The sequence below is a fragment of the Malaclemys terrapin genome, chromosome 2 (genome assembly GCF_027887155.1).
Source record: "Malaclemys terrapin pileata isolate rMalTer1 chromosome 2, rMalTer1.hap1, whole genome shotgun sequence".
In the NCBI taxonomy this organism is placed as follows: domain Eukaryota; kingdom Metazoa; phylum Chordata; order Testudines; family Emydidae; genus Malaclemys; species Malaclemys terrapin.
In genome coordinates this window covers 40,340,989-40,353,880 of record NC_071506.1, presented here as the reverse complement: position 1 = coordinate 40,353,880, position 12,892 = coordinate 40,340,989, and the positions used below count along the sequence as shown (strand labels likewise).

General features: G+C 43.8%; 1 protein-coding gene across 3 annotated transcripts in view; it reads left to right on the top strand.

The window, feature by feature from the left end:
- Positions 1 to 7,651: 7,651 nt before the first annotated feature.
- ERICH5 (glutamate rich 5) overlaps positions 7,652 to 12,892 on the top strand; it is a 30,008-nt gene continuing 24,767 nt past the window's right edge. For 2 of the 3 annotated variants that reach the window (XM_054020608.1, XM_054020607.1), the window contains exon 1: positions 8,681 to 8,886. In XM_054020608.1, the coding sequence (XP_053876583.1) occupies positions 8,796 to 8,886 (91 nt within the window). In that variant the 5' untranslated portion in view covers positions 8,681 to 8,795. Of the gene's footprint in view, positions 7,738 to 8,680; positions 8,887 to 12,892 lie in introns of those variants that run through there. The other variant, XM_054020609.1, reaches the window with a different exon arrangement.

Below are 12,892 nucleotides of genomic sequence, written 5' to 3'. Positions count from 1 at the left end.
CAAAGGGTCTCCTATTACTAGTCTGTACTGAATGTTAATGAAGGATTTTGAGAGTTTCAAAGAAAGAAAATAACAGTAAGAGAAAAATCAAGATAGGTTTTCTTTCCCTTCCCTGAAGTGTACATCAAATATTTGCTCTGCTATATGTGGGGCATAAAGAAGACATCCAAGAACTCTTCAATGAGGAAGTAAAAGGACCGTGAGTTTGCTTCATGAAAGAGGGAGTTGTAGTCAGGTTTGGTTGAAAACACTGGCGAGAACTTTGGGCGAGAAACTTCTTTAGACCGGAGGCTAACCTGTTAAGTTTAGTCTCTAGAAAGCAAGTTATGATTTTATTTTATATGTAAGCCTTTGTTTTCAATGTTCTTACTATCCCTTGAATTGCTGTTCTTTGATAAACTCTTGTTTTCACTAGAAATACAATCTAAGTGCTGTGGTTTTAAGCAGAGAGATGATCCAGAGTTGAATCTTGCAAGCTGGTGGTGTACTCTTCCTTTGGGAAAAGCAGGCCTGGTATTTCTGAGAGTGTTCAGTGGATAAGTGGCTGGACGCTGTGGGGAACGGTCTGAGAACTTGGGGGTTGGTGTATGCCTAATGCTACCTGTAGAGAGAGAGTGAGGCCTGGAAGGTAGTGCTTGTGCTGCCAGAGGCTGTTGGTTTCAAGAAGCTGGTCCACAGTGGGCACAGACAAGACTGCATCACATTAAGGGCAGGTAGTGGTGAGGTGCCCCACAACCATGTATACCATGGGGGGATGTCACTGCCCGGAAGTGGGACCTGACCACTTCCCCACCCCCACCCCACGTCATACACCCACTGACCCACCAAAGTCAGATCCTCCCAGCGGGCCAATGACGTTGCTCAAGATGGTGTTCAGAAAAGAAAATGTTTATATAGTATTTTTTATTTTGAATTTCTTAGAAATAATAAAACTGTCATACAATTTTATACAATTCTTTGCCTGCCAGAGAGTTTTTAGTGTTTGCCAGACACCTGGCAATGCTTCAGTTCTGTCAGTTTGTTGATGTTTGGCCTCAGTGACTAAGCAGTTGAAACCTTCAGGATTGCAGCAAGGTGTGCATCAGATAGTTGTGTTCGGTATTTTGACTTGCTTATATTCATTGTGGGGAAAAAAAGTGCCGCTGCTTCCATGGCTGACTCTGCCTGGCGACTAGTGATGATATCTCTGTCCCTCTTCCCCAGCCAACGGGAGCTGCGGGGGGCAGTGCCTGCAGCAGACATTGCCGGCCACGTGTCTGCATTTGTCTCTCCTCCACAGGCCGCAGTGGGGAGGTTCTCGGGCCGCAGATGGCCCACAGGCTGGGACTTTGAGACCCCTGCTCTGTAGGAACCAAAAAGCTTTTCTCTTTTTTTTAATTAAACAAAATAGGGTATGTTCAGTTGTTACAATAGGAATTTGTTCCTATTGTATCTTTATATTCCATTTTCATATAACATCACCAAGAACCATGTAAAAAGAGAGACAATGAGAATTTTAGCCAACTACAGTGACTCATACTGATAGCAAGACAAAATAATGTTCTAAATGCTTTTAACATAAAAAGGCAAAGGTGCAATTTAAGAGCAGTAGTAATGCACTGAAAGTTCTGACACAGAGAAAGGATGAAAGAATGTGATTTGTGGGATCAAATGAACTGGGTTTAGTTGTGTGCTGAAGCAGAATGAAATTTAAAGTTAAGTTTAAAAATTAGTATTTTAAATTGAGAAAGGGTTGAAAATTGTCTCAAAAGCCGAAACTGGATTTTGATGACAAATAGAAGCAATAAACATGGGCAATAAACAAAAATTAATGGCCGATGATCTGTCCATGACTTATACTAAAAATACCTATGACTAAATCTTGCCGGGGGAGCTGCTGGGGTGGGTGCCCTGCGCCAGTGGACTGCAGCTGCTCTGGCCAGCCACCCGGGGACTGCTGCTGGGGCCAGTGGACCACGGCTGCTCCGGCCAGCCGCCCGGGAACTGCTGCTGGGGGCTCGCCCAAGCAGTAACTGCTGTGGGTATCTCCGGGGCCATCTGAGCAGCTGGCCCTGGAACAAGCTGCTTCGGTGGCCTTGGGGTCAGCCACACTGGCTGCCGAAGAAGTCATGGAGATCGCAGAAAGTCATGGAATCTGTGACTTCCGCGACTTCAGTGATAGCCATGGAGCCCTAATAATGACGTAATTCCACAACAGTAATGAGAAGCATGTACAATGGAAATAGTGGTTATATGTGCTGTCACAGGTAGCATACAACCGAGAGAGAAAATAATAAAAATGGAAAAGAACTCCCTCTAGTGAAGAAAGAAGAAAAAAACTACACTGAACACTCTAAACCTGTGGTGTCAAATACTTGATATATATGTACCATATGTTATCAGAGATGTACCATTCCATAAATTTCTGTGTGAACGGGGTTCTCATGAAAACTGGACAAATAGCAATGGGTCAGTGAGGAAGAGGTGATCACGCAGGCAAATTAGGCCAGGCTATTCAAGGCATTGGAGATAGTAACTGTCACCTTGGCTTTCACCTGGAAGTAGATTGGCAGACTGTGTGGTGCACAAATTACCCTGAGCTGAGGGAGGAACTTGCAACTGGGACTTGGAAAACCAGTTCTGGAACCACTGCTGGGATTTAACACCAACATTCAAATGCCACTCATAATATCTCCTAGGGCTACTTCTGGGGTTGTTCCGTTTATTTTAAGGTTACCATACGTCCTCTTTTTCCCGGACATGTCCGGCTTTTCAGCACTCAAACCCCCGTCTGGGGGGAATTGCCAAAAAGCCGAATATGTCCGGGAAAATGGCGGCTCTGCTCCTCCCCTGACTCTTCGGCTCTGTTTAAGAGCCGAGCTGCCCGAGCGCTATGGGCTTCAGGCAGCCCCCTTGCCTCCGGACCCCAACCGCCGGCCGGGCACTTCCCCTCCCGGGCTCCGGCGGCGCAGGGTCCAGAGGCATGGGGGCTGGCCAAAGCCGGTAGCGCTGGGGCAGCTCAGCTCTTAAACAGAGCCAAAGAGTCAGGGGAGGAGCAGAGCCTCCAGCCGCGGCGGCTCTGCTCCTCCCCGACTCTTCGGATCCGAGCGCTACGGGCTTTGGGCAGCCCCCATACCTCCGGACCCTGCGCCGCCGGAGCCCGGGAGGGGAAGTGCCCAGCTGGGGGCGCAGGATCTGGAGGCAAGGGGGCTGCCCGAAGCCCAAGCGCTACCGGCTTCACAGTTTGCTGGGCAGCCTCCAGACCCTGCGCCCCCGGCTGGGCGCTTCCCCTCCCGGGCTCCAGCTGCGCTGGGAAGCGCTGGCTGGGGGTGCAGGGTCTGGGGGCTGCCCGGCAAACCGTGAAGCCGGTAGCGCTCGGGCAGCCCTTTCTGCGTGGCTGGGAGTGGGAGGGAGGAGGGGGCGGAGTTGGGGCGGGGTTGGGTGAGAAATGGGTGGGACCAGGACCCCATGGAGGGTCCTCTTTTTTTATTTATTAGGTATGGTAACCCTATATATTACTCCTTGCTCAGGGCTATGTCTGAGGTTATAATTAGCCCCAAATGCTAGGATTATGCATTCAGAAATGGAAACTGCTCTTTTAAAAATATGGTCCATGATCTTTATTTTATCAGTGTGACCAGCCTAATTTTTAGAGCATCTTGTAAAAGGTGTTGGACTTATTTTGATAAAGGAAAAATACGCAAGAAGAATGAGGTTAATGTTTTTGAATATTTCCCCTCCAGAATTAATAGACAATTACATAAGAATTCCATGTGGGCACCTGCATTCATTACTTTCCCTTTTGCACTTGTTAAGAGTATTAAAAATGACAGGCTGTGTTTTCTGATAATGATCACATTTAAAGCAAATGAAAACATGTTCATCCAATTTTCATCGGGTCATGTACTATGCTATCCCTTTATTGTCGGGCAAACAAATATATCTCATTGTTTCAGAACATTAGAGTCTGGAACCCTACTAATGTACGTATTTGCTGAATTAGCATTCACATTTCTTGTCTGTCATCCATCCAATGATTACAAAGATTTAAAAAAAAAAATAAAAAAATAAAAAGAGGAAATGGCCAGGATACAGGGAAAATCATAAAGCTAAATACCTATTTGTGGATATTTGGATATATGCACACTAAATGCAGCTAGGTTTAAATTGGCAAGGAAAGTAGCATACAGTATTGGAGGCTTTTCTTACTGAGTACTACATAAATGCCAAGTTTAAAGTGTTGTTAAAAGCTCTCCAACCAAAAAAATATATCTACATTTTCCTAGTGCCAAATTCTATCAGGAAATGTGTACATCTACAGGGTTCTAAAAATTGTAGTTAGACTAGTGAAAAGCTCTTCAGATTCCTTCCTTGACAATGAAGAAGCATGGTCTGTCAACCATGCTTGTAGGTTTTGCTGTCCCAGGCAACCTAAAAAAGTTGGATTTCATGGAGCCAGATCCTCAGATGATATAAATCAGCATCACCCAATTAATTTCAGTGGAGCTACACCCAATTGAGGATCTGGCCTGCACTTTCTCTCAAACAATTTGCTGTCCAGCCTATGCAATCCTGTTCTTTCTGTACAGAATAGCCTAAGGATCTAGGAAAAGGAGTTGTGGCTTGAGGAAAAGATCGCTCTACTTCCATAGACTTATTTGAAAGACTAGTGAGTCCTGGGAGTTTGGACAATACTTGGATAGGGGATCAAAATGTAGGAAGTCTAAAGTTGCAACAGGCTCACTGCCTTAAAAAGTTCAAAATTACAATTAGCTACTGAGCTCCAGGAAGAGTGAAACAAGTTAGGTCCTGTAGTTCTGGCCTAAGAAGCTTAAAAAATTGCTAACACCTTATAGAAAACTTTAAAAAGTTGTTTATGGACTAGCCCTTCCACTTATATAATATTCTATATATAATTACTTTATTATTGGGAAAAAGGTACACATAAACTATCAGTCTTTGCTTCTTAAGAATTCTGTTCATGCTGCTTATTGCCCATTGAAGTCCTAATCCTGTATTTCTTTTTTGCTGTGAATGTAATTAATGTCACAACCAGCGGATTGTGACCTCAAGTAAGGAAGCATCAGTTGGAGCCAGTGAACTCTTTGGCCCCAGTCCTGTCAGTTGCCCCACAAGCATCTACTCCATCATCAGATACTAGCAGGATAGGCGTCTAAGGAAGCAAAGATCTGTTTCCATGTAAATGCCTTTAGAAATAATGGCTATGAAAACTTCAGACCATGTATTTTACTGTCAGATGGCATTTTACTAAATGGAATGATTTAAGTTTTTCCATAAGGCACTAATAGTTCATTATCAATTTTTAACTCCAAACAACTTATCCTTCTCCTCAGTTGTCCTTTCTCTCCTCCCCTGCTCTCTGCACCCCTTATCTTCATTTTTATTTGTTTAAGTTAGGTGAGTTCAGCCTCCCCTGCTGGGTCTCCAGCCTAAACTGCCTCTTCAGTTGCTCATGCTTCCTGTTTGACACCTCCTGGCTCTCCCCACCTTTCTCTTTCATTGCTTTCATTTCCTGACTTACACTTTGGGATAAAATGAAGTGCTTTTTTCCCCTCTTTCTCTGTAAAACAATTGTGTTTGCACAAGCTCCTGTGCTTTAGTTAGTTCCTTGGATACTTCATGTCTACACAACAGCATACTACAAACATTAATATTGCTTCAGCTTGTTAAAGAATTACTAACATTACATTGCCCACTACCTAATATTAACAGGCTTAGGAAACAGTCACAAAGAAATCTACTACAAGTATATATATTATTTAAAAAAAAAAGGATGTAAAAATGAATATGAGCTACAGAACAGGAGGAAGTAAAAATGTTTAGGTTGATGTGTTACATTACATCTTATGTATTCAAGACACTTACGATAATCCAGTTGTCATTATAGATTATAAATACGTATTTCACATTGGAAGGAAAAATCCTGCTGTAAATATTGTCTCTAGGCCAAACCACCTTCCTTTTACATCAATGAAGTTGCATACACACATAAATGTGATCAGAATTTAACACTTATGTTTACAGATTTAGGCCCAGGTTCTAGTTAGGGTGAAGGGGGTGTATGCAACTTTTTCCCTTTGCATGTCCACACCTAGGGCAGCCATAGTCTTAATTTTTGTGAACCTGGAACAAAAGAACCTCTAGCCTATGCAAAGAGAATGGGCTGGTTAGGCAAAATGTGGAGCCCTACTCTCCAACCCACTTTCCTCTGAGCTGTCACAGCTGGGCATTCAGGTGAACGGTGCTGTAGAAGAAACTCCATATAGCCCACATAAGAGGGGAGTTTTTGCTGCATTTACTCAAAGAGTGTAGTGATGATCACTCTGGCATGAGTTCCCCTAAGCACTCTTAGTGGTGTTCTGGCTGCCTCAGCATCAAGGGAATCTTGCTTCCCTACTTCATGAAGAAGATGTGAGAAAAAGGGTGAGAAGCCCTCCATTGACTCTGGACCTTGTCCTCTTTTGTAATTTTGCCTCTTGTCCTCTCCCCTAACAATGGCTGCCTCATTATTCTGTCATACAATTTTGCCACCCTTGGTTCAAGAGGCTACTACTCTGTCCATCAGTGTAGGTTCTTATATTACTGCTGGGAGAAATCTGCGCCACTGTGCAATGCAGAATTTTGCAGAATTTCTCCCCCCTTTCCCCTTCCCCCCAGAAATGGACTGCAGAGCTTTGGCCACCACGAGGGGCTGCTGGACCCGGCAGAGCCCAGGTTGCAAATGAAGGCAAGGCTGGGGAGGGGGAGGGAACTGGAGGGTTTCCAGCAGCTACAATTCCCAGCACACCCTGAAGGAAGGAGGTGGCAGCTGCGCACAGGAAACTCCATGTAAGCCCAGGACCCAGCATCAGTCTGTTTCTCCCTCTGGATCCCTGGGCTCTAGGAGGGTAGGGTCTGTGAGTGTCTGGGCCGAGGGCCTGCAGCTGTCCTCTGGGGGGTAGAGGGTGTGAGTGTCTGGGCCAGGGGGGCCCATAGCTGGGGTCGGGTGTGTGTGTGAGTTTCTGGGCTGGGGGGGTGGGGTGGCTGGGCTCTGGGGGGAAAGGGTGTGAGTGTCTGGCTCCCCGGCTGGGCTCTGGGGTGAAGGAGCAAAGAAGCAGGAACTGGGTTGTCATAGGAATTTCTTTAACTCTCTACTCCTGGGGGAATTTTTGTGGGTGTCTGTATTGTTACAGACATACTTGCTGACAGGTATTTTGAAATAAATTACCAAAATAATTGAAACTGGTCTGATTGTATAGTGTTATTTTGACAAAATTTTAAAATATTGTGCACAGAATTTTTATTTTTTTGGCACATAATTCCTCCTGGAGTATTATATGGCACTCATCACTGTGGTAATCTGTAGCTTCAACCAACTGGAACAAAATTTCTTTCTGTCTAGTTGATCTACTCTCCAGCTCTTTTCCACCTCATTGTAAAGCATATCTTGTCTCCCTGACCCTCTGTCAATGATTATACAGTATGTAAATTTAAAAGTAAAGTGATTTGGGATGCACTTTGTATGAGACTACATCAGGGCCGGCGCAACCCATTAGGTGACCTAGGCGGTCGCCTAGGGCACTACAATTTGGGGGGCGGTGATCACGGCGGTATTTTGGAGGCGAGACCTTCCGCCGCCTCTGTGGGGGGTGGCATTTCGGGCGGGACCTTCCGCCGCCTACGGTAGCAGAAACGCTGGCGGCGTTCCTGGACTACATACACAGTCCTCCAAAAAGGGATTTGAATAGGAGTATTTGGGTGAGTAAAGACTACTGCTGTGAGTGGACAGTTTGCAGGCTCAGCCTTCTATGGGTATATTGTAAAATATATACACATGTAGTATAATGAAAACTGTACAAGGTAAATGAAAAGACTTGAATAAATTGTCTTAAATCAAGATTTCACACCATCTTACTGTTGCTATATTTTTGGCAAAGATTTTAATGAAAAATTTGCAAAAGCCAAATTAAATGTTGTGCATCATTTTATTTGTATTTAAATGCTGCTTAGAGGCCTTATCAGATCATTAAACCTGAAACAATTTAAAAACCTTTACTCTTCACATTCTGGCTCTGTGCAAGTTTGACTTTCTGCATTCCCCACCACTCGGATAATGAAACTAGAAGCCTTGTAGTTTCCCTCCTGCTCTAGCCCAGTGTTGGTGGGGCTGGTTTCCAGACTCTGGCTCTAGCTCTTGGATCTGTTGCTAATTTATGTTTAACGCTGCAACCATTGTGAGCGCCCTAGGAAGTGTGTGGGGGCGCAGCTGGGTCCCAGACGGGCTTTGCTTTCCTGGGGGTGCCAGCTCCTGCCTTCCTGTTGCTATCAGAGATGCGCTTGTTCGCTCGCTGGGTAGTTCAACAACAGAGGTGGGAGAAGGGTGCTGGTCCTGGAAGAATGTGTATAGTGGGGGTGCGCTGAGAGCCACTGAACCAAACTGTACATCCGGATGGAAAGCGGCTCAAGCCAGGGGTGCAGCAGCACTCCTCGTTCCAGCCCCTGCCCGGAGATGACCAAGGAGGCGGGAACACTAGTGTCTCTCTCCACGTACCTCCTATTGCCAAGCCGGCGCCCGCTGCGCCTGCGCTCTGCACACCTGCGAGCCCTGGCGCTGGGAAAACGAAGCGGCGGCTGGTTGCGCTGTTCATATGGCAACGGAGCGCGAGCTGTAAACACGCGGGCTGCGCGGAGGGACCGGGACAGGGCTCGGACGCCGCGGCTGCGGCGGGGATCCTCTGACGGCGCCTCTGCGCTCCGTGGAACCCGCCGCGAGGGGGACTCCCGTTTGCCTCGCCAGGCGCTGGGCACGAGGCGCGATGGGCTGTTCCAGCAGCGCCCAGACCCAGACCCAGGACAGCAGCCGGCCGGCTGCAAAACCCAGCGACACCAACGGGCTGCAGAAATGTGGTGAGCACGGGGCGGCCAAGCGGGGCTCTTCTCTTTCTGGTGTGTGACAGGGGCTGCTCTGGTCTCCAAAGCCGGGCTAGGGGCAGCCCAGACCCCTGCACGGGGCTGCGCTGCTGCCCATTTCCTAAAGGGGGTCAACTTCTCCAGGAACCGGTGTCATTTATTATTGATCGCTGTTGTGATTTTATTATACCGTGTCCTTCGCTAGCACCTCTAATCCAGCCCCCCAAAGCACTTTGCAGAGGTGGATACAGGTGCCATCTCTGGCTGACGGAATTCTGCCATTTTACTTAGTTATCCAGAAATAAATGCTGTTTATGCAGCCAAAGATTTGTTTACAGAACAAATCAAAAGCTGATGGTCAGTGCCCAGAAGAGCAGTTTAGCTAGTCCGGTCCTGTACATATGCATGTGATTCTCTTACTCAAGTAGCTGTGCTGAGTTCGATGGGAATATTCAGGGGAATAAACTCATGTACACAAATGTTTTAAAACTGGGGTCCAAATAAATCATAACATATCAAAGGATGACAACAAACAAGGAAGAGAGAATTGCAGGAACACATCAGTCTAAGCGAACCTACTTTCAAGTTAAAAAGTAAATCCAGCACTTAAATGAAGAAGACGTCTTTTGAAACCAGAAAGCATATTTGTATCAAATGATTATACTACTTGTTCTGCATTCCCAGAGTTACGGTGAAGGTCACACCTATAATAATCATTCGGACAGGCACTGGCCACCCTAGAAATTTGTCAGCATGATTTCTGTTTTCAAGTGCTGTTTTCACAGATTTATAAACTGATTATTAAAAGTACTGGAACTTAGTATACAAAGTCTTAGCCTAAAACCATTAACTTTTTTTTTCAATAGACACTTTTCTATGGATAGCTAGAAATGTTAAGACTCCAAAAGAGTCATTAGATAAAATCTTAACTGCTTCCATTAAAGAATTAACACAAAATAAAACAAAAAAAATCAACCCCCCAAAACCAAAACCCAACCTAATCTTATCTGCAAATTTGTGAAAAGCAATAATAAAGTTACTTTGTAGCAGCTGGTAAACCAACACATCAGCAGTTATTCCCCAAAAGCTGGGGGTACATTCCCATGGCAGAATTTCCTGTCCTCCTTCAAGTCTAGACACAATTCTTCATCTATTATTGGGTGGTAAGTGTGGTTTTTGTAAAGCATAAGCTTTTTAAATTAAATTTCAGCTTCAGGCATCTTCCACATCAACTAAGACTGGCAGTAGAATTTTGTAAGCAACTTTGGGAAAAAAAACAAAACTGTCACAAAGCAGCTTGTATATCTCAACTCTGGAGATGACAAATATTGACTATTTTGGACAAAACACAACCATTTATTGCCTTAGATGATGAAATTATTGTCTCATTATAAAAACTACTTTTATAACAGCTTAGTTGTCACTGATCTTAATGCCTGTCATGGTTCGTCATTCAGATATTTTATATTTATACTACCTTATGTTTCGCTTTTTCATAAATGTTGTCTGACCATAATTTGTCTTATAAAAACAGGCCTTATTGTACTCTAGCTGAAGTCAATGGCAAAAAGAGAGCAGAGTCGCATCAAAATCTGAGCCCAATCCTGCAATCTGATCATGTCACTAGAACTTTAAACTTTGATCGAGTGAGGGTTGCAAGATCAGGCATAAATATTACTGGATTTTCAAGAGCCTCAAAGAGGTACAAATCCCCTTGACTGTGGTGTTATCTTAGAAGCCCCTCCACTAGCTCAATCCCACTGGAGAATCACCCATACCCTGGGCTCATCCACACTGTGTCAGATTCCACTGATAGTACAATTCCAATGGCTATACTGTAGTGCAGAATCTGTTTGCCAACACCTGCAGGTTTAACATTCAGGTTCTTTAAAAATGACAAGTGTCCATTAGAACAAATAATCCAATATTACAGTGAAAAAGTGGAAGTAAGAAATGATTCTAATATTTCCTTTGCACACAGTGGGAAAATCTCATTCATGCAGCTATGCTGTGCTTACACAATTCTTTTGGGCCTGATCCTGCTTGAATGAAATCAGTGAGAGTTTTGCCATGGACTTAAATGGGCCACTAATTTCATGAGGAGTACTTTTCTGACTTTCAATGGTACTTTTGATCTGAAGTGGCTTGGTGCTTTTTAAAATCCCACCATGAATACACAAACTGTTGATATTTTTTGTTTGTTGAACAGATTATGTGTGTGTATGTATGTGTATATATATATATATAGAGAGAGAGAGTTTATACAAATATTCATACTTTTTCCTTGTGTTTTCTTCTGATTCTAAAGTAGAGAATCAATAAAATTGTGAATGACTATAACAGTATTCAGACTTTTTGAATTAGCTAATGTAGAGATAATTTTCACATTTTTAAATATAATCATTACACGTATTTTAAGGAATTACTGAGTAAAATACTTACTCTGAGTATCATCTGAAGAAGTGAGGTTCTTACCCACGAAAGCTTATGCTCTCAATACTTCTGTTAGTCTTAAAGGTGCCACAGGACCCTCTGTTGCCTTTTACTCTGAGTAATAATTTTTACCTTATTTTTGAGCCTTACTCTGCCCATGGATTACATGGGTCACTATCATTACCTTCAGTTGAATGCAGTTTTTCAAATATGATTTCTCTGTGATAATAAGGTGTCAGTTTTTGTTTTAATTAAAAAATTTGTTTCCAGATTAGAGACAAATCCTCCTATGAGTCCTTTTGTATAACATCTTTTGAAGCCAGTGGTGGTTTGGCATAAAAATAAATTTCAGGACATAGTCTGATATTAGGAGTTGATCCTGCAATCCTTACCTTTATGAAATCGATGGGCCCATTCCTATCCCATTTAAGTCAATGACAAAACTCCCACTGACTTCATTTGAGCTGGATCAGGCCCTAAGGAACTAACTGTGTGAACATGGAGTAGCCACATGAATAAAGTTTTGTAGGATTGGCTCCTCAGCCTGCTTAAGACTATCTTTCCCGCTACGTGCAAAGAAAATATAAAAATCTTATTTTATCTTTTCACTGTATTATTTATCCCAATGGATACTTGTCATTTTTAAGGAACCTGAATGCTAACTCTGCAGATGTTAGGACAAAGCTCTCAAGTATGGTACTGCCCTTGGAATTGCACTGCTGGTGGAATCTGACTTGGGGAAGATCAGCCTCCTATGCAGGTGATCATCCAGTGGCGCACAGATCTTGTATCACACCAATCCCTTGCTGCAGTTTCGACTTGTTGGAGCAAGTATTCAGCCTGCAGCCGGGTTAAGTTAGAGCAGCCCTGAGCAGGTGTACCCCTGATCTGCATTCTCTGTAATTCAACTGCACCCCAGGATCTGATCCTTAATTTTCTAATAATTCTCAAAGATGTCAGATGTAAGCTTTCTTTGAAAACAAATAATTTTTGAAGCTTTTAGGTTATTCTGATATCATATGTGAAAGTATTTAGTTTTCTGGGCCAGATCCTGCCACCTTTACTCACATTAGCTATCTACTATTCTGAGTACACCTCTACCCTGATATAACGCTGTCCTCGGGAGCCAAAAAATCTTACTGCGTTATAGGTGAAACTGCATTATATCGAACTTGCTTTGATCCGCCGGAGTGCGCAGCCCCGCCTCCCCCCCCGAGCACTGCTTTACCGTGTTATATCCGAATTCATGTTATATTGGGTCGCTTTATATCGGGGTAGAGGTGTACTTCCATTTGCGGCCATTGGGACTACGTACATGAGTAAGGGTTTTCAGAATTGGCTCATTTCTTTGTATCTAGTGCCAGTGCTTTAAAGAATATTCCTAGATTTAACACATTGCATCTCCATAAACTTAGCTCATAACATTTTTAATAATTTCATTTTAGAAGTTATTTCAAAGACATTTTAAAATCAGTTGTGCTAAATCCTGGCCTTGGCATACGTGCAGCGTGGAACTCAAACGCAGCTATGAGCCCAGTTGGTTTCTGTGCTGCAGAACTCCGCACATAGC